We start from the raw sequence: 20247 nt of genomic DNA on the forward strand, positions 1-20247 counted from the left end.
ATAATGTTTCCGTATCTACAAAAAATATTAAATGCATGTGGCAGAGTGGCTACCTTTGGTTCATATATGATGTTACAGGGCCTGACTAACAAAAATGCAACAAATCGAGGCAAAGTTTAAAAAAAAAATATATATATATATATACTAACAATGTAACTGTTGTCATCTCTTAATCTGATCTTCGTAGCCTACTGTATCTCCTCCTTTGATCTTCTGGAGTGCAGTGGGAAGATAACATGGGGGGTGGAAGCACATCTGCCACACTGATTTGACAATTGTTCAAAACCCACTGCAAATATTGAACGGATGATAAAACTCACATTTAATCCAGGTCTTGAATAAAACATGTGGCTTTGTTTTTCAGGATAATCATATTAATCCACTTGAATACAAAATGAATCGGCGCAGTCTTTAAATCATCACAAAGCCAGGGTCAAGTGTGCTAAGACCATGTTGTACATCTACAAATGCAGTAAATACCTTCAGTGTGCTATTAGTAGGAAGAAAACTCATTTACTATGGTCCGAGTTATGCGTTTGTGTAAGGTCATGAACCCTGTTTCCGTTTTGTGTTCAAATCAAATGTATTTATATAGCCCTTTCGTACATCAGATGATATCTCAAAGTGCTGTACAGAAGCCCAGCCTAAAACCCCAAACAGCAAGCAATGCAGGTATAGAAACACGTGTTGAAGTGAGAGACAAATGCTCATAGGTTACCCATGCCGAGCTCTCTAGCAGACCATGTGAGAGTGTGAGTAGCGCAGTAAAGCATGCTGTCTGATGTGGACTATACACAGCATCAATCCCCCCCTGGAAAACAGCTGACCACGCCAATACACACCATGGCTTCATTCACTGCACACAACAGGACTCTCACTGACTCCCATTACTCAGAGCGGTATCAACACTCAACGAAGCCGAGTTAAACTAAAAACATTCATGTTTACTATTTGGCTATTTTCGACAAAGATACTTTTTATTTTTGCGACTGTTTTGCTATCTTGAGTGTTAGGCGCTCACCTTTTCAAAGAATAGGATCAGTGCAGTTAGGGACCAGTTGTCATACCACGGCTGTCCTTTTGCAAACAAGAGGTAAAAGGTCAACTCTTAGTCCTGCAAACTTTGGTGAAATATCAAGTCCATAAATACCAGTTAGCATGAGCACTTCAGTAGTGTTGTGAACTTGGGGAAAATATCTTTAGCCTTTCAAAACAAACCCATTCCTTCCCATTCAGATGGAATACATAAATATAAAGCAAGATTTATGGAAAATGAGTGGTTTTTTGCAAATGGAAATACTGTAGTGACAATGATCCATAAATACCAGTTAGCATTAGCAATTTAGTAGCTATGATAACTATTTGAGCAGTTCTCCGTTCAAGACTTAGACTAGGGATATATAATAATATTATTGGATAATATTATTAAGAGTCTTTAATGGGAAAAGGGGAAGAAAAGAGACGAGCATCAAGGAAACTCTTAAGTATCATATAAAGTTCTTAAATGTACTTTTAATTAAGCTGTAAAACATTTGAAAAAAAACATTTCTGGTTTCTAAACATCCGTCTCTGATGCTAGCTAGCTGTCTAGCCTAATACCAAGACTGGTAGCTAGCACATGAAACCCTGAGGCTGTTTCATCTAAAACACATTTGCATGATTCACCCATAGTGCAGCTTCACATTTTCCAATCATGCTCAGGAGAGTTAAAAAAAAAAATAAGATAAGCCGATACATGTGATAAATAATTTAACACCACAATGAATATTTAAACGATAGGCCCTTGTTGTACGGCTGCCAACAAAAGAGGGAGCAGATAAGGGCTCATGCTTGATTGAGACATTGTGGGATAAAAATGAAAAGGGCTCCATCGAGATGACTCATCAACGACAACCATTTGATTTCCTTATTCTCTGCGGGCCATTTGGCAAAGCTGTTAATCCATCTATCCAAATAAAGACACAAGAAACACACACACACACACACACACACACACACACACACACACACACACACACACACACACACACACACATATATTAATGAGCCCGGTAATGATCCAATAATATCACCGATATGCAACGCACACAGGTGACCCAAGAGAGTCCTGACGACATCTCAATGAACGCGTATCAAATCCCACTGTTCATCGGGATGTCTGTTGTTGCTAGGTTTACATGTTCGTTTCAGTGTCATTGCCTCTATGATACTCGGCTGCTAACACTATCTATAAATAAAACAACACATGATTTCAGTGCGATCAACACATAAAGTTGCCTGTAGCACTTCATGCTCTCTCGCTGTGATGCGGCAGCGAAGGTAACCTTGGATGTACTGTAAGTTGCTAGTCATATTTTTAGAACAATTGTTTCGGCACTTTTTACGACAGCACATTTATATCTTTGGCAATACTTGAGAGCTTCTGTGAGTCATGTGTTTGTTAGAGGCACATTTTTTTTTTATAGCTGGGTAGACTTCATAAAAGTCATAAAAGTCAAAAGAAAAATGTTTTGAGTACGGAGGACAGACGGGTGTAGAATTATTAAATATGTCAGACAATTTTGCAAACCACACACATGTACTGTACCAGATGGCAGTCACATTAAATATGGAGCAACTACCTCCAACTACCCCCAAGCCATAAGACTGCTAAATAGTTGGTTAAATAGTTAGTCCCTGTAGCTATTGGTTATCTGCATTGATCCTTTTTGCACACTTGACTCATCACCGCCACTGCTGCTACTGTTTATTATCGATCCCAGGGATGGGCAACTTTGATGGGGGTGGGGGACACAAAAGACCAGAACTCATTATGGGCCGCAGCGGCTGGTGGGGCTGCGTACCCACATCCCCCCCAACCCCACCTTGCGAGCTAAACATTTTAGCAGCTCCCCTCGTGACAGCGAAGAGGAAAAATGTACATTTTGAAGTAAATGTTCTGCAATTCTACACATTTTGCCATGGGTGGAGAGAACATTTAGCAATTAACTAATTTCATGCAATTTTACTCAATTGGCCATGTGGTGGAGGCAAATGTTTGCAGTTTTTAAACATGATAACTGATGATCAATGGGCCCAATCCCGGTCGATCATGCTTACTACAAGTTTAGATAGCAAGTAGAGAATAATTTACCAATCTAAAAATGTTTTGCTGACCTGGGCTAATTGAGTGACTACTGATGCACAACCACATTTCGAAATTGCATTTTGTGTATTATATTATTCTTTCTCTCAACAGTAAGTTGAGACCCAGACTGAGTTAAAAAAAATATATATATATACTTTTTTTGTTGTAGACCTGATCTTACCTGTTGCCTAATCACTTTATCCTTACCTATATGTACATATCTACCTCAATTACCTTGAACCCCTGCACATCGACTCAGTACTGGTACCCCGTGTATTTTAGCAGAAGCAAGTGCTTTGCTCAAGTGCACATCGAAAGATTTTTCACCTAGTCAGTCCGGAGAGTCGAACCGGCGACTTGTCGGTTACTGGCCCAATGCTCTCAACCGCTAGGCTACCTGTCGCCCTTATCTCGCTTTCAATGCACTGATGCAACTCACCTTAAAAAACATCTTAATTCTGTACTCTCTACTTTTAATTACATTCATTAACAAGGCAGTTGTCCATAGCGCCATGTCTATTTGACAGTGCACGGTGGTTAACTGAGCTGCTATCATTAGGACATGTTAATAAGCTATGTTATGCTAATGCAGTGTTTGTTTTTCTGCCCCCATGCTGGTAGTGGTGCGTGGTGACTGCCAACGGCTGCATGTTTATACTGCAGGTGCTGTCCTCCAAAGGAGGGAGGGAGGGAGTCCCACTACCCTAATCATGAGAGAGAGGGAGGGAGAGAGCGAGAAATATAAATTGTGTGAGAGAGAGAGAGGGAGGCGCGAGTGGAGAAATTAGGGCATGCCAGAGGGAGGGGGGGGGGAGGGGGGGTGGAGAGAGGGAGGGTGCGGAAGGAGGAGAAGAGGCTGGACTAAACAGCAGGACTCTGCCAGGCAGTTAATTGGACCTGACCGTTAGGAATGCATACACCCATGACAGATGACATTTAAAAGCACGCACCGCTCCACTACACACTGGAGTGTGACTCTGCACAACCCCCGTCTGTAGTATGAACACTCCAAATAATAGGACAGGCTGGCGACTGGTGGCCGCGAACCTACCCTGCTCTGCAGCTCTAAACACACACATTTAAGGGTGTTAACACTCTGAACCCGGTTAAACGCAGCATTGCAAAACAGAGTGTCAACCAACTCCAAATAGATCCTTCAGAGGGAGTTGTGCGCAGTCTAACGTGCGTGTGGGGTGGGCACATTTCATCTGACAGTGTTTATTATTCACCCACCCCCCCCCCCCACACACAGAGAGACTAATCACACGGCTGTGATGAGCTCCGGGGGGGTTAGGCTGGTCCAACCCATCCTTCCAGCCCTGCCTAGGACACAAGCACACACAGTCAGGCAGGCAGCACTCTGTCTCTCCCCTGCTGCAACCCAATGAGGGCCATGGAGAAAATAGAGCGTCCTCACTCTCTTACTGCGACTCACGGCGTGATTACCGTTCCGTACATAGCAGCTAGTTACACTCCTTGTCTTGTCTGGCGCTCCGTCTCAATAACCTGTATGTTAGGGACGGAGCACGGCGATTGCTTTCAACACCGCCACAGCTTAACAGGCAGACGGTGGCACAATTTTCGCAATCGTTAAGTCATCCTATTAAGATCTTTCAATCATCTACCTCTGCAGGTAATCTAATTATCATGATTCACAGGTACTGGCATGCAACTCCACAGCTGTTCTTGTTCTCAATCCTGTTGGTTCACTGTTCTTATTCACGAGGTGTATACACAAAGGTATCCCTGGTGTAAAAGTAAGCAAATGACATGTTTTTTCAATGCAATAGCCTTGTGTGTGTGTGTGTACTGCGTAATGACGAATAAACAATCAAATGCAGGGTTTTTCCGGTTTCAATTGGTTGCAGGGCGCAAGGGCGCTTACTTCAAAGCCATAGTGTAATAGCCCATGTTTCCAAGCTCCCCTCATACAATCTTGTCTTGGATGATATGTTTTCCCTCATGTTTATTCATGTCGTAGTCTTACTCAGGTGAAGGAGATGGGGGAAAAAAAGCTAATTCACACATCTACGGAGGTAAGCAGAAAATGAGACAGTGATTGCAGTGATCGTCAAAATGACAAACTCAGAAGTGGCAAGGTGGTGACGGTGGTGGGTGATTTAGTGAAACCCACTGCGGCTTCATTACGTGTTTCTATGAGATAACCGGTGTGGAAAACGCACAGGCGGCAGATTTGGGTGGCAAACTTCACAGTCAGTTCCACTCGGGGAGGGGGAATCTACTGGTGCCACTTGCCAGACAGCGCTTCTGCCAGCCAACCTGACATCACCTCACACACACTAAATCAAATCTCGGAAACAACACCAAACTCTTCGTCGGCCCTATGCAAATTTCGTGATCATTGATGTTCAAAATCAACCAACTTCACACACTAATTAAAATCTCCACAGATTCCAAATGTTCTTGGCCTATTAAGTTCAAAGACTGGGCTACAGATATCAGACAAAGGCTTCTATCATCCAATTAGGTGATCCAATAAACTTTCAACCCAGCTCAAGGATTTCAGACTCTTACATTGTAACACCATTAAACATTAGGCCACATCATATGCCAAGTTCTAAACTGAACCATTGATAAAATGCTGAATATACAGAACATCATATAAAAACACATACAATAAACAAACTCGTCTGCAACTCAAAAGTTTGGTTGAAATGGACATTATAACAGTTTGTGAATAGACAGTGTATTATTGATGTACATTGATTGGCATTGCACAAGGACTGCTGGCACTGAGTTAAAGGGCTTATTGGTTCCTGAGAGGCCCACAGACGGAAGAGGGAGGGAAGGGGGAGGGAGAGAAGGAGGGGGTCGACGGAGGAAGGGGGTGGCGTTATCCTGTGGACTGTAACTCGACTAGGGGAGTAGAGGGAGGGATGGATGAGAGATGGAGGGAAGCGGTATCCTCTGGACTGTAACTCGACTAGGTGAGTAGAGGGAGGGATGGATGAGAGATGGAGGGAAGCGGTATCCTCTGGACTGTAACTCGACTAGGGGAGTAGAGGGAGGGATGGATGAGAGATGGAGGGAAGCGGTATCCTCTGGACTGCTCAACTAGGGGAGCAGATGGAGGGAGGGAGGGATTTGAGGGAGAGATAGAGAATAGAGAAACAGATTGTGGAGGCCCTGGCTGTGGAGGGGGACATAACACCTGGCTAATGTCTCCACAGGCTCTAATTAACAACTGATCCAGGCAATGCTGCCTGCTAGGTGGCCTGTTACCAACAGCCATTGTTATTCCCCCACCTGCCAAAGAGCCACTATCACCGGCGACCTTCCACCACTGTGTAGGACATGTCATTCATTCAAACCCCCCCATTCAAGGCTTTTCATTGCCCATGTTCCTGGCTCTGTAGTCTTAATGAATCAGTAGATAAGGCTGGCTTGTTATAGAGCTGGCTTACACACATATCCCCCCCCCCACTAGATTACAACACAGCTCAACTCCTCTGCCAACAGAGAACTGGACCAAGTTAAGAGGCCTACATGGTGTGCGAGTGTGCATACAAAATATATATAAACGTAGAAGACACATTTCAGTTGAATGCAATCAGTTGTACAACTGGTATCCCCCCCTTTCCCTTTTTAAAGCATGTTGAGAACTTTAAACGCACTTCATATTCGGTATTGAAAATGATTCGATGTGGTGGGGTGAAAAATCATTGTTGCACAAGAGGCATTTCGCAATGCCCTCGCTAACTTTTTCAAAATTTCATTATGGAAATCAATAATAGCAATTTAGTAAGCCAGAGCTCCAGCATGCTGATCCATCTCGAGTCAATGCCAGGGGAGCTGAATTAATTAGGCCCTTATGTCACATATGTACAATACTTAATTCAATAAAAGAGCCATAATTTATGCAGAGCAAGTGCACTCTACCCTTTGAGAAAACAACACTGTGTAGTGGTGAAGTAGATTTGCTGTACTTACTACACACTCTAGCTATGAGCTATGATACATATTCATATAAACACTAGCAATAAAAGCTTCACTGACAGTTTCCATATCGCCTCTAACCCTTTCTGAAAATATATCTGCAGTTTAGTGTTCTCTTAAATACCTTGACATCTCCACAAAGGTGAATTAAATGTTGAGTGTTTAAACAGAGTTCCGTTGTAAATGAAAAAGCTGGAGATCTATCCCCTCTCTGACAGGGGAAGAGGAAATCCTGTGCCCGGACTATTATGAAAGCGCAGAGCACTGTCATAAGCAACATTGTGTGACGTGTCAACCTGTTGCCCGCGGCTCCACCTTGATCAAGCCCTGATATTTGACCACTGGGAATAATTGATGTTTTGTGATTTAGAAAGACAACACGAAAACACCTCAGGCAACAAGCTCTCATACAAATCCATATTGAAGGAGAATATCCAAGCTCTACAAATGTAGATTAGTGACCGTGCAAACCATATACATTATCATTTCAAGTTCTAGCCTGGTCCCAGATCATTTTGTGCCGTCTTGCTAACTGGTCTGGTTTACCATACCAGTTTCACACAAACAGATCTGGGACCAGGCTAACAGTGCACATGCTCAGGAAGAAGTGTACCTGTATTCCTCCTGGGTGAAGACTGGTATGACGGAGGGCTGCAGGACAGTGATAACCACCAGGGTCTTGTTGACTTTCACTGGCTCCCCGTCGTCATAGGCAACAACGATTAGCTGCAGGGAGGAAATAAAACAAGAATCGAACAAGAAAAAAGTGGAACACAGGGTGTCGCTCAATTTCTCCACTCAATGACGTTCTTAGAAAAAAAGGTCATTTTACACGACTGTTTATAACAAAATGTATGTACTCACACTAAACACTAGATTGGGCTCTTCATTGAGGTTGACACGTGTGATGACGCTGCCTGTGACTTCGTTCACGTCAAAGATGCTGCCACTGTAAGGGTCCTCATCGAGGTCCAGTCTGTAACGCACACGGCTGGCAGGGGTACCCTGTGAAATACACACACACACCTTATGTTCATTTATCTACAATGGCAGGGCAATCTCAACAAAATGCATCAGGAGAATTTCTAAATAAGCCCCCCCGCCCCACACACACACACACACACGCACACAGGATCAAGGGTCAGGGATCAACATTCACTGGCTCTGTGGCTCACGCATTTGAAACATCCCGTTTCCTTGCCACTGAGGCATACTCTACAACGTCTAGGTTTGTCTTTCATTACTCTCCAAAGGCTCCGGGTGGAACAGAATGGTGTTTCGCTCATTCTAAGACCTCTTTGTGAACTCATGTGTTGCCTTAGCAGGCAGGGAGGCAGACAGAGAGGCAGGAGGTGGCGACTCGGCTGGGTGTCTGGATCATTTGGGGTGGTGAAGTGAAGAGGAAGGAGAGACCCTACGGGGGCAGCGACGTCTCAAACAAATCCATCGTCCAACAGCATAAATGCAATAGCAAATGGAGCCTGATTCACAGGGGCTTAGCATGAAATCTGCCCAATATAGGATTTACTGATTTATTATGAAATCATTGAGAGAAAGTACATCAATATCGACGAGGAGCGAGCGTCTGAAAACACTGCTTAACCTTCCTGGGGATGTGTCCCAAATGGGACCCTGTTCCCTACATAGTGCACTACTTTTGACCAGGGCCCTGTATCCGCAAAGTGTCTCAGAGTAGGAGTTCTAATCAGGTCCCAACCTGTCCATATCCTGTAATCTTATTCCTTATGATCTACAAGGCAAAACTGATCCCTGATCAGCACTCCTACTCTGACAGATTTTTTGGCTTTGGCCAAAAGCAGTGCACAATATAGGGAATAGGGTGCCAATTGGGATGCACCCTGGCTGGAGTCATAGACAGGGAAATCTAGTCGGATATGTGTTCCACCGTGACTCAAACATAATCCTAAATCCTACTTTATCGTATCGCATTTCTGCAAACTTATCTCGTTCAACTCTAATATTCTCTCTGCACTAATACTTTTTAACACCGCCGAGACAACCTAATTGCACGCTGCCACAACTGTCACACCGTCACACCTTTTAACAGAGTTCTGAATCTTAAATATGCAGGTTAAATCTCTCTCTCTCTCTCACGCTCAGATATCGGGCCAAATTTGGCTGTAGTTTAGAATGAAGAAACATGTCTAAAGATGGCTCATGAATAAACAGAAGATCATAAATGCCCAACGCGAAGAGACAGCTGACAGATGTTAGGAGAATAGGGGCGCAAAGAAGCGAGGTTAGAGAGAGAGCAACAACATCATTGGACGCCATAACAACAAGCAGGTCAGAGCTGAGATGATAATGCTCGCTGACGAATTAAGGATCTGTCCTTTTGTTTGGCAAATGTCAAATGCACTTTCATGTTCTATGAATTTGGTAGATCACATGGCTTCACTTACAACACACTTTTTCAGTAGCAGTTTCATGATGCAAAAGATGCAGTTAAACAAAACAGCCGAACCAGCATTTGCGTAAACGCTTGTTCACTTCCTGTAATTACAGCGAGTTAAACTAGGATACATTTGTTTAAATCACACAGCTCTCCCTTGTAAAGCACAGATTTTTTTCTTTTAACTCCTGGGGATTTTCAAGCAAACATTTCCTTGATTAAACATACATTCTGAATTTAAGTCGTATTGTCCTGATAAACAAAACGACTCAAGTTGTGCTCGAGTTGAGTTGTCTCAATAGCTGCTCCTTTTCAATAAACCAACCTAGCACTGAGTCAGCAGAATCTACTATAAAGTACGGCCTGAGAACCCTTTCTCATATGACAGGAGAGAATCATGATCACAGTAAACAAATAATTCAAGTGTCAGTGTTTGACGGAGGACTATAACAATTCTGCCGAGCTTCTTGAGATGCTGAGAACAGCCCAGAGCCCAGTTTGTGCTCCGTAGCTTAGCTGGCAGCGAAGACAAACAAAGTTTCCCATCGAAGTTTCAGGCCTGTAACAAATAGTAAATTAGTCTTCCTAGTCAATAGCCAGTCATGAGTAGATTTGCAGTGCCTTCCCTTATGTACTGTAAATAGAGAGAAAGCTACACTTTCATCAACCGATTATTCTTCAGCCTCCACAACTTTCACGGTGAGAGTAACCCTTGCTGGAGTGCCTTGCAGGGGGGGGGGGGGAGATGTCAGGGGGGTAGGGAGTTACGGACAGGGAAAGGGGAGGGGGAGAGGGGGAAAGTAGACAGCTCTGACAGGAGTCTCTGACTGCTCCACCATCTGCTGCATAGGGGGTGAAGGACACAGGTCATATTGTAAAAATATGCACACAGACACACACACTCTGACAGGAGTCTCTGACTGCTCCAACATCTGCTGCAGAGGGGGTGAAGGACACAGGTCATATTGTACGAACGTGCACACAGACACACCCATATAGTTATGTGACTTCGCACAATTAGACACACATGCATGCAGACAGTGCACGGGCACGGTGCACAGACGCACGCACACACACAATCTCAGGCGGATCATATCATTTAGTGACTAAGCAACTACTCTGCTTATCAGATTGATTAAAAGGGGAGGAAAGTTTCCCTCTAGGGTGGGCTGTTTAATAATACCAGTATAATGAAGGCTGATCGTGTAGCTTGCTTTTGGATTGCGTCAATTGCGTATCACATTTAAAACTTTAGACAAGATGGGATATGAGAGGCGTAATTGAACTCTTGATATCAGAAGCCCAACACTGATCACCCCCCCCCCCCCCCCCCCCCCCAAAAAAAAAACATCCCTCCCTGCATGAATACTGAACATTGGGAAGAAGACAAACAGCTTGTAGAGTGCACTGAATTCACCTGTGAGATGTCAGATATAAGAAGAGAACAGAGCCAAAGAGGATTGACCTGAGTCTCATCCAGCTGTGGCTTGAGTTTTAAAATGTAATATCTCTTTGAAGGCCAACTCGGACATATGATAGATTTCACTACAGAAGCTTATTAAAAGCAGACCATTGCCTCTGAGATGCTAAAGACAGTGGAGGGTACAGTGACATAACATCTGCAGTGTGGACCCCCACCCTCCACAGCTTATCTGTCTGCAAACTTGGATATATATATATATATATATATATATATATATATAGATAGAGAGAGAGAGCGAGAGAGAGCGAGAGAGAGCGAGAGAGAGCGAGAGAGAGCGAGAGAGAGCAAGAGAGGATGGACTGACAGAGCGAGAAACAGAAAGAGGGAGAGAAGAGAAGAGGGGAGGAAGGTTCTCTGCTCAGTCTCCTCAACTGAATTTATGATCAGGAGTGAGCTGTGTGTGTGACTGGGGGGAGGGGGGGGGGGCTGCTTTGAGGTTCCAGCCAGGCAAGGTGCCAGGCAAGGTGCCAGGAAGGCTCTGTGGAGTCTCTCTCTCCCACCCTGTCTCTATCAGTGATTCATCTCACAGCTCAGCTTGAGAACTTGCCTCTCCTGTCATCTCAAAACTGCTTTACATACATCTGAGGGAGAGGAGTGATGCGGTGTGGGGCGCTGGTAGCCCCAGTCCAGCCAGCCAAGCCAGGGCCTCCCACTCATGCAGAGAGATATCACAAGGGCTCACCTCAGCCTGCCAATCCCGCCAGGCGGGAAGGGGTCTCCAGGGGGGCGAGGCTGGACCTCCGCTGGTGCTCTCTACTCTTCCCTTCCTCTCCTCCTTTCTCTTCGCCTTCTCTCTCCTTTTTTCTCTCTTCTCCTCTCCTTTTATCTTCTCCTCTAATCTACCGACTGCTGGGACCATTCAGAATGCCTTCAAGTTAAAAGGTTAATCTCCACATAGTCCTACAGTACCACTATGCTCTACATGTGTGAAAATGATTGCATATAATCTATGTTGTTGTTCCACTGCATGTGAATTGATGAATAATATTCGTTCATGAATAACATTTGCTCCGTGTCTTATTTGCCCTGAGAGACCTTAAGGCATCTACCTCTTTGCGCCAATGTGATGGGTGAGTTTGTGAAATCAAGTGTTTACTATAAAGGGAAATGTAATATCATTGTATATTCAGGAACTTGTTGCCGAAGCATGGCTGATTCGCCACGCCTTGGGACGCCGGCTTGGCAACACTGACATTATTTCCTCAGGCCACAGGGCAATGAAATCACACAACACAGTGAGCGTGTAGAATATGCTTCTATATGATATGCAGTGAGCATATTGCTTTCTGCCTGCAGGTCCACCCGAGGCTATAAGATATCAGAACATGTAGTGATATCAATCTCTCTCATAAATAACCATCCATAACTTATGGCTGAACGAACAAATCCACTAGCACAGAACATGATAAATAAATGAAAGCTCAAAACAATGAGACTTACCCTACCAACATAACAATAGCAAAACACACTACAACAACTCCGTCCGATGTATCTACATTATATCATTAAGCATTCCATCGACGGGACGACTCTGTGGAATACATAGAAACAAGACAAACAAACGCAATGACAATGTACGAGCGCAGTAGCGCAGACACATAGACACACACTATGTTTTCTGTTCTCTCCGCTAAATCGCCGGTCCGGGACGGAGCTGAGCCAATCATGCTTTCACACCCGCGTTGCCACGGGAGCAGCGACCTGGCAGGCATGTTGTAAAGTGACAGTCAGACCCAGAGCAGGGCTGTCACGTTGTTGTCTACTCACAGGGGGGTCTAGGTCCTCTGCATGTACCGTGGTGACCACAGTCCCCTTGACTGCGTTGGGAGCCACCATGCCCCTGTACAACACCTGGCTGAACACTGGAGAGTAGTCATTCATATCCTGGAGAAGGAAGAGAGAAACACACTCATGTAATTAGTGAGTTTCTGAATCAACAGCATTTTTACCCTAAAAGCCTACTACTACCACCACCACCACCATAATAAAGATACCCCTTATGGTAAATGCATCCAGTTGTCAGAATGACAGTCTCTGTGAGCTTGATTGAATCCAGCATTATTGTGAATTTGTGAAGTAGCTAGAGCTGTCACTGCTGACGGACATGGCAAGCCATTTTCCTCGGCTACTCCTTTGATTTCCTCTGAAGGACTGGCTGCATTTACAACTGTCAGCCTGGTCTAGAGAGGCTCACATTAACACTTAGGCAAAGCACTAAATCAAAATGGCAGATACTCAATAGGAGATCATGGGGCTTCATTAAGACTGACATGTGCGGCAGAGGGACTGTTTTAACTTCTGGCCTGAGAGAGATCATTAGACCCTGTGTGTGAACCACGGAGACGAAAGCTCTATATGAAGCTTAGCAAACCCCCTAGTACTGGTAGAGGACATCAGCACTCTATTTTCGCCAAAGAAGTGTTATTTTCCAAAAGACTGTCTGAAGACTGAAAGAGGTCCAATAATGAGTGCCGCTGGATCAGAATACAAAACATGTGTTAGCCTACAATCTGTCCAGCGGCTGCTCAGCTATTCGCCCTTAAGACAGAGCGGTATTGCAATGCATTCAAAAGAGCACGCCGCCTCACAAAATCCAAGGAGAGGCCAGGGCTAGTTCTGGTGTCCAAATTACACCTTCGTCTTCCGGCTACCTCCTGCTCTGAGAATTTACACTGAAAAGTCCTTGATACAGCGCCTAGGCTTGTTAATAAAACTTGGTGGTTGTCTGTCTGTCTAGACAGCAGCTTTCATCACAGTCCCCTTTTATAATCACATTTCCTCTGGATGCTGATTTTTGCTCTGGCTGTCTGGTATAGAATATATATATATATATGAATTGAAACGCAATAATCGACATCAACGTAGCACTAAAAACACCATAAGGTAGAACAAATAAATTAGTGCACAACATTCACTAAAATGTCGCACACAACAGCTGTAACACCCACCCACCACCAAACATCCCCCCCCCCCAAAAAATGTCTCATTAGGTTTCCAGGTATTGTAATAACAATGTACGAGTAATGTTTTTTTCCCTCGCATAACAGAAAAAAAACTGTTCAGTCATGCTGATGATTAGACAATATTGGTTTAAAACATTCGCCTGATGTTGCAAGACCGTTCCCAGAACACATTGTCTGTTAAAAGGTTCCCCAGAATGTTTCATTAGGTCGTGGGAACAGTCTGGTGGGAACATTGTGGGGACATCACAAAAGATACAGTGCCTTGAGAAGGTATTCACATCCCTTGACTTTTTTTCAAGACAAATTGTGTCACAGCCTGAAATTAAAATGGATTCAATTGAGATGCTTTTTTGTCATGTGCCTCCACACAATACTTCATAAAAGTCAGAGTGGAATTATTTTTTTCAACTTTTTTACAAATGAATAAAAAAATCTAAAGCTAAAATGGATTGAATCAATAAGTATTCAACCCCTTTGTTATGGCAAGCATGAAGAAGTTCAAGAGACTACCTTATCGCTGTACACCACACATACAATTATCTGTAAGGTCCCTCAGCCGAGCAGTCCATTTAAAACACAGATTCAAATCACAAAGACCAGGGAGGTTTTCCAATGCCTCGCAAAGAAGGGCACTTATTGGTAGATGAGTAAAAATTAAAAAAGCAGATATTGAATAAGTAAAACTGAAAAAAAATGTGGCAAAGTAATTCACTTTATGTCCTGAATGCAAAGTGCTTTGTTTGGGGCAAATCCAATACAACACATCACTGAGTACAACTCCCCATATCTTCAAGCATAGTGGTGGCTGCATCATGTTATGGGTATGCTTGTCATCGTTAGGGACTGGGTTTCTATGGGGAGAAAAAAATTAGGATAATAATAAGCAGGATAATAACCCAGAACACAAGGACAAATCTACACTGGAGTTGCTTACCAAGAAGACAATGAATATTCCTGAGTGGCTGAATTACAGTTTTGACTTAAATCTGCTCGACAATTTATGACAAGATCTAAAAATGTTTGTGTAGCAATGATCAACAACAAATTTGAAAGAGCTTGAATAATTTTGAAAAGAATAAACGGGCAAATGTTACACAATCCAGGTGTGGAAAGCTCTTAAAGACTTAAGGTACCCAGAAAGACTCACAGCTGTAATTGCTGCCAAAGGTGATTGTAACATGTATTGACTCACATACACTCAATTAGTATTTGGTAGCATTGCCTTTAAAATGTTTAACTTGGGTCAAACGTTTTGGGTAGCCTTCCACAAGCTTCCCACAATAAGTTGGGTTAATTTTGGCCCATTCCTCCTGACAGAGCTGGTGTAACTGAGTCAGGTTTGTAGGCCTCCTTGCTCGTACACACTTTTTCCAAAAACTTTTTTTTCAAGATCCAAGTTAAACAATTTAAAGGCAATGCTACCAAATACTAATTGAGTGTATGTAAACTTCTGACCCACTGGGAATGTGATGACAGAAATGAAAGCTAAAATATATAATTCTCTCTACTATTATTCTGACATTTCACATTCTTAAAATAAAGTTGTGATCCTAACTGAGCTAAGACAGGGAATTATTACTAGGATTAAATGTCAGGAATTGTGAAAAACTGAGTTTAAATGTATTTGGCTAAGGTGTATGTAAACATCCGACTTCAACTGTATTTGGAATTGATGCTTGAAAAGGTTAACCCCTTATCTGGCACTAAACTATATCTATATACACATTACTTCCATTCATTTTTCAAACTGGTACTGGGGGACATTCAGACGAGTCTGGTGAGGCTTGTGGGCGTCCTAGAGCAAAACAACCAGACAACGACGTGTTCGCGAGAGTCTCATCTTTTTATCGGGGGGTGTCAGAGTAGGTTGCCGTCCCAAACTGTTCGGACGCTGAAGCCTATTTAGTGAGAATACTGATTTTGGGATGTCTCATGGTCTGACAAACACCACTCTAACTCTGCCATCATTCACCGCAGATGCAGAAGTGCGACAACAGCGGATGAGGTGGATTGAGACACATCCAATGCAAAAAACAGATCTCTATACCTTAAACGGATGGGTTTTGGTGGGGATTTTTTCATTCTGCTAATTGGGGCCGCAGAAATCTATTCTAGAGGGTTAAAGTCATCATTGGCCTCATGGTGAAATCCCTGAGTGGTTTCCTTCCTCTGCGGCAACTGAGTTAGGAAGTTAGACCTGTGTCTTTGTAATGACTGGCTGTATTGATACACCATCCAAAGTGTAATTAATAACTTTACCATGCTGAAAGTCAGCATGGTAAAGTCAGTTTTTGCCTATCTACCAATGGGTGCCCTTTTTTGCAAGGCATTGGAAAACCTACCTGGTCTTTGTGGTTGAATCTGTGTTTGAAATTCTCTGGGACTTTACAGATCATTGTATGCGTTGGGTTGATGTTATACTCTATCATTGCACACAGAGTGAGTCCATGCAACTTATTGTTAAGAACATTCTTTACTCCTGAACTTATTTAGGCTTGCCTTGACAAAGGGATTGAACACTTGAATACTTCAAAAAATATATAAAAAAATCTGTAAAGATTTCTAAAAACATAATTCCACTTTGACATTATGGGGTATTGTGTGTAGGCCAGTGACACAAAAATCTAAATGGAATACATTTTAAATTCAGGCTATAACAAAATGTGGAAAAAGTCAAGGGGCGTGAATACTTTCTGAAGGCACCGTAGCAGATAGAGCTAAGTAATTACATTAATGGACACTGACTGAGTAATACAGCCTCGTTTAATGTGTAAAACCACATCACAAGCCTGATCAGTGCCCACTCTTCTACTGGTCTAGGAGTGTCACGCAGAGGCCAACGGCGGGCTAATCTCCATACAGCTCGTGTCTGGTGCTTAATCGCCTGAATCATAATACATCAGATGGCCACGATACTGACAAAATAGAGCCCTCACAAACCTAATGATCATCCAGACATCAAATATCCCAGCACTGTACTACAATATCAATCTGTCTTTCATTGGGCAAGGAGAAATGAGAGGTAGCTGAGGATCATCCATCTCTCTTTTACTCCGTGGTGGTGAGAATGGCTAGTGGTTTTAGACCAGAGAGAGCGAGCAAGCGAGCGCGAGAGAGCGAGAGAGGAGCCATGTATTCATGAAAAATTTGATTCACAGGTCTTCTGCTACACTTCTGCATTTTTCCTTTTGAATGATAAAGATGGCTTGTGAGTGATAAACAGCCCGGTCGCCTACTGATGGGTCCCTGCTATGGAGGCAGCAGAGGGAAGGTACAGTCGTTTCCTTACCGTTATCTTTACAGTGACAGTGGCCAGGCCTGGGGGCATGCTCCCTCCACTGTCCAGGGCTTCCACCACAAAGGTGTGGTCCGTGGCTGCCAGGGTCTCAAAGTCCAGCGTCTGCAGCACAGAGAGCTCTCCAGTCACTGGGTTGACAGCAAACAATTGCCTGGCCTCCGGGGTCCGTATACGGAAGGTGACGTTGGAGTCCAGGTCAGAGTCTTTGGCCTAGAGGAGAGGAGATGAAGAGATGGAGGAGGAAGGAGTACTGCGGGTAAGAAACAGTTTAGTGTCCTGTATTAGTGGATCTCTGGTCTATGGGACTTGAAGTAACTTGTACTGTAGTTATAAATAGGTGTATGTAAGAAACAGTTTCCCTATTAGCTAAGAACACAACAGCCAGAAAATTACACAACGTTACAGCATGAATCTTAAGTCTCTTATTCAATAGGCAATCATAAAAACAAAAGAATCGAGCAATTCTAGTTTCTGGCACTCGTCAGTCAAATCACAGTGACAAGCAGTAATAACTACTCAAATCCATTGTTAGGAGAGATCTCTCTCCTGACAATGGATTCACCCCTGCGTCTGTGTGGGTTGTGCATGTCGTTTTTTCAAGTGGAGGTGTGTGTTTTCACGTGGAGTGTGTAGGGGGAAGAATAGCTGTGGGCCTACACACAGACAACCCCCCCCTGACCATGCTAGTTCAGCCATTAGTGGCTCCACTAATCTGTCTACAATATCAGCCTATCAGCAGGCTCGGTGTGGCATGGGGAGCGACGGGAGGCCACGGTGATGAGAGGTTTGACACTGCTAGGGGATCAGTGCACTAGGACCAGACAGACACTGTCACTGTCAAGTAAAACTATCAATCAACCAACCCAACCTGAAAATGTCCATGATTAGCCTCACACAGGGAGATGTGACTGGTCTCCTCAAAAAGGTATTCTCTGGGCTGACTAACAACAAATAACCACAATTCTAGATAGTCCAGACGATATACTCAACTTTTGGATCAAAGAAGAAGCATGTTCTTGGAAAATACAAATAACCACAATTCTAAAGTCAGGTTCTTGGAAAACAAGCAGGATTCCAATTAACATAATTTCACCTCAGAGAATAATGGGGGTAAAAAAAGATCCTACTCCACTCAGCTCCTGTTTGACCTTTCCTGAGTGCACTTGACTGAATAGTGGGCCATGTAAAAATGTCCAAGTCTGAGGTTTTGATATCCTCTGTCAATATGCTCTAGGCTATCCATATGCCTCCTGACCTTGTGTGCTTTGATGTACTAGAGGATGCATTTGGACTGTGGAGCGTTTGAAGTAGTAAATACACCCCTGCCTTGTGGCTCCTGAGTGTCCATGGAACATGCTGTGCACTCTTGGACACACACATGCACACACGCACAGGCTGGCAATCACACATACGCACATACATCATGCACAAACACACACACAAACTCACAGTAAGCTGCAGGATGACTGTGTTCTTAGGACTATTCTCCGGTAGATTGACCATATAGGATGGTTGTGAGAACACCGGGCTGTTATCATCCACATCCAGCACGGTCACCGACAGAGTCAGCGTGGTCCTCCTGGGGTCCTCCACCGCTCCGTCCTCCGCCTCCACCATGAGGTCATACTGACCCCTGACCTCTCGGTCCAGAGGCACGGCGGTGGAGATGGTGCCATTGGAGTTGACCCTGAAGAGGTCGGCGTGGTTGACTAGTCGGTAGCGCACCTGGCCATTAACCCCCGCGTCTGGATCTGTGGCCTGGGTGGATGGATGGGTGGGTGGGTGGGTGGGAGGGAAGGAAGGAGACAGGGGGTTAGACCCTCCATATCAAATCAAATGTTATTTGTCACAAGCACCGAATACAACAACTGTAAGGTGTTCACCTTACAGTGAAATGCTTACTTACAAGCCCTTAAACAACAATAACGTTTTCGGGAAATATCCCCACCCACAAAAAGTAAGAGATAAGATTAACAAATAATTAAAGAGCAACAGTAAATAACAATAGCGGGGCTACATACAGGGGGTACCGGTCCAGAGTCAATGTGCGGGGGCACTGCTGTCGAGGTAATTGCGGTTATATGTACAAGTAGGTAGAGTTATTAAAGTGACTTTGCATAGATAATAACAGAGAGTAGCAGCAGCGTAGAAGGGTGGGGGGGGTCAATGCAAGTCCGGGTTGCCATTTGATTAGATGTTCAGGAGTCTTCTGGCCTGGCTTGGCGGGTAGAAGCTGTTTAGAAGCCTCTTGCACCTAGACGTTCCGGTACTGCTTTCCGTGCGGTAGCAGAGAGAACAGTCTATGACTGGGGTGGCTGAAGTCTTATACAATTTTTAGGGCCTTCCTCTGACACCGCCTGGTATAGAGGTCCTGGATGGCAGGAAGCTTGGCCCCGGTGATGTACTGGGCCATATGCTCTACCCTCTGTAGTGCCTTGTAGTTGGAGGCCGAGCAGCTGCCATACCAGGCAGTGATGCAACCAGATGCTCTCGATGGTGCAGCTGAAGAACCTTTTTGAGGATCTGAGGACCCATGACAAATCTTTTCAGTCTCCTGAGGGGTAATAGGTTTTGTCGTGCCCTCTTCACAACTGTCTTGGTGTGCTTGGACCATGTTAGTTTGTTGGTGATGTGGACACCATATGGCAGGCATCATGCATACGTAAATAGGGAGGAACTCTCACGCACACATGCAGACATATACACAATACACACAAGCACGCAGGTAAGTGCACACCCCCCCTTCACACACACACATACAAACAAACACACACAGATGCACACACGCACACGATGAGACACCTCTTTCAACAGCAGGGAGAGAGCAGTACACAGATCACAAGCAGACAGCCTTACACAGGTACACAGTGGTACAGTTGAACCGTCTCTTCAAACAGCCTGTTGTGTCCTCTCTGTAATGCAAATGGAGGATTTTTTTGTGCCACAAGTTAAGCAGTTCTGTCTATATATCGTAGGGATTGTATTGTATCCATACAGCATTAATCC

The 20247-nt window shown here is 44.1% G+C and overlaps 1 protein-coding gene across 3 annotated transcripts in view; it reads right to left on the reverse strand.

Annotated features, from left to right (window-relative positions):
- The window catches only part of pcdh15b (protocadherin-related 15b), a 209479-nt gene that overhangs the window by 51332 nt on the left and 137900 nt on the right, over positions 1-20247 (reverse strand). For all 3 annotated transcript variants that reach the window (XM_031805197.1, XM_020460822.2, XM_031805196.1), the window contains 5 exons: positions 18691-18999; positions 17233-17451; positions 12748-12864; positions 7949-8089; positions 7698-7810 (listed from right to left, as the gene is read on the reverse strand). In XM_031805197.1, the coding sequence (XP_031661057.1) occupies positions 7698-7810; positions 7949-8089; positions 12748-12864; positions 17233-17451; positions 18691-18999 (899 nt within the window). The remainder of the gene's footprint in view (positions 1-7697; positions 7811-7948; positions 8090-12747; positions 12865-17232; positions 17452-18690; positions 19000-20247) is intronic.

This window comes from Oncorhynchus kisutch, linkage group LG25 (genome assembly GCF_002021735.2).
Source record: "Oncorhynchus kisutch isolate 150728-3 linkage group LG25, Okis_V2, whole genome shotgun sequence".
In the NCBI taxonomy this organism is placed as follows: Eukaryota; Metazoa; Chordata; class Actinopteri; order Salmoniformes; family Salmonidae; genus Oncorhynchus; species Oncorhynchus kisutch.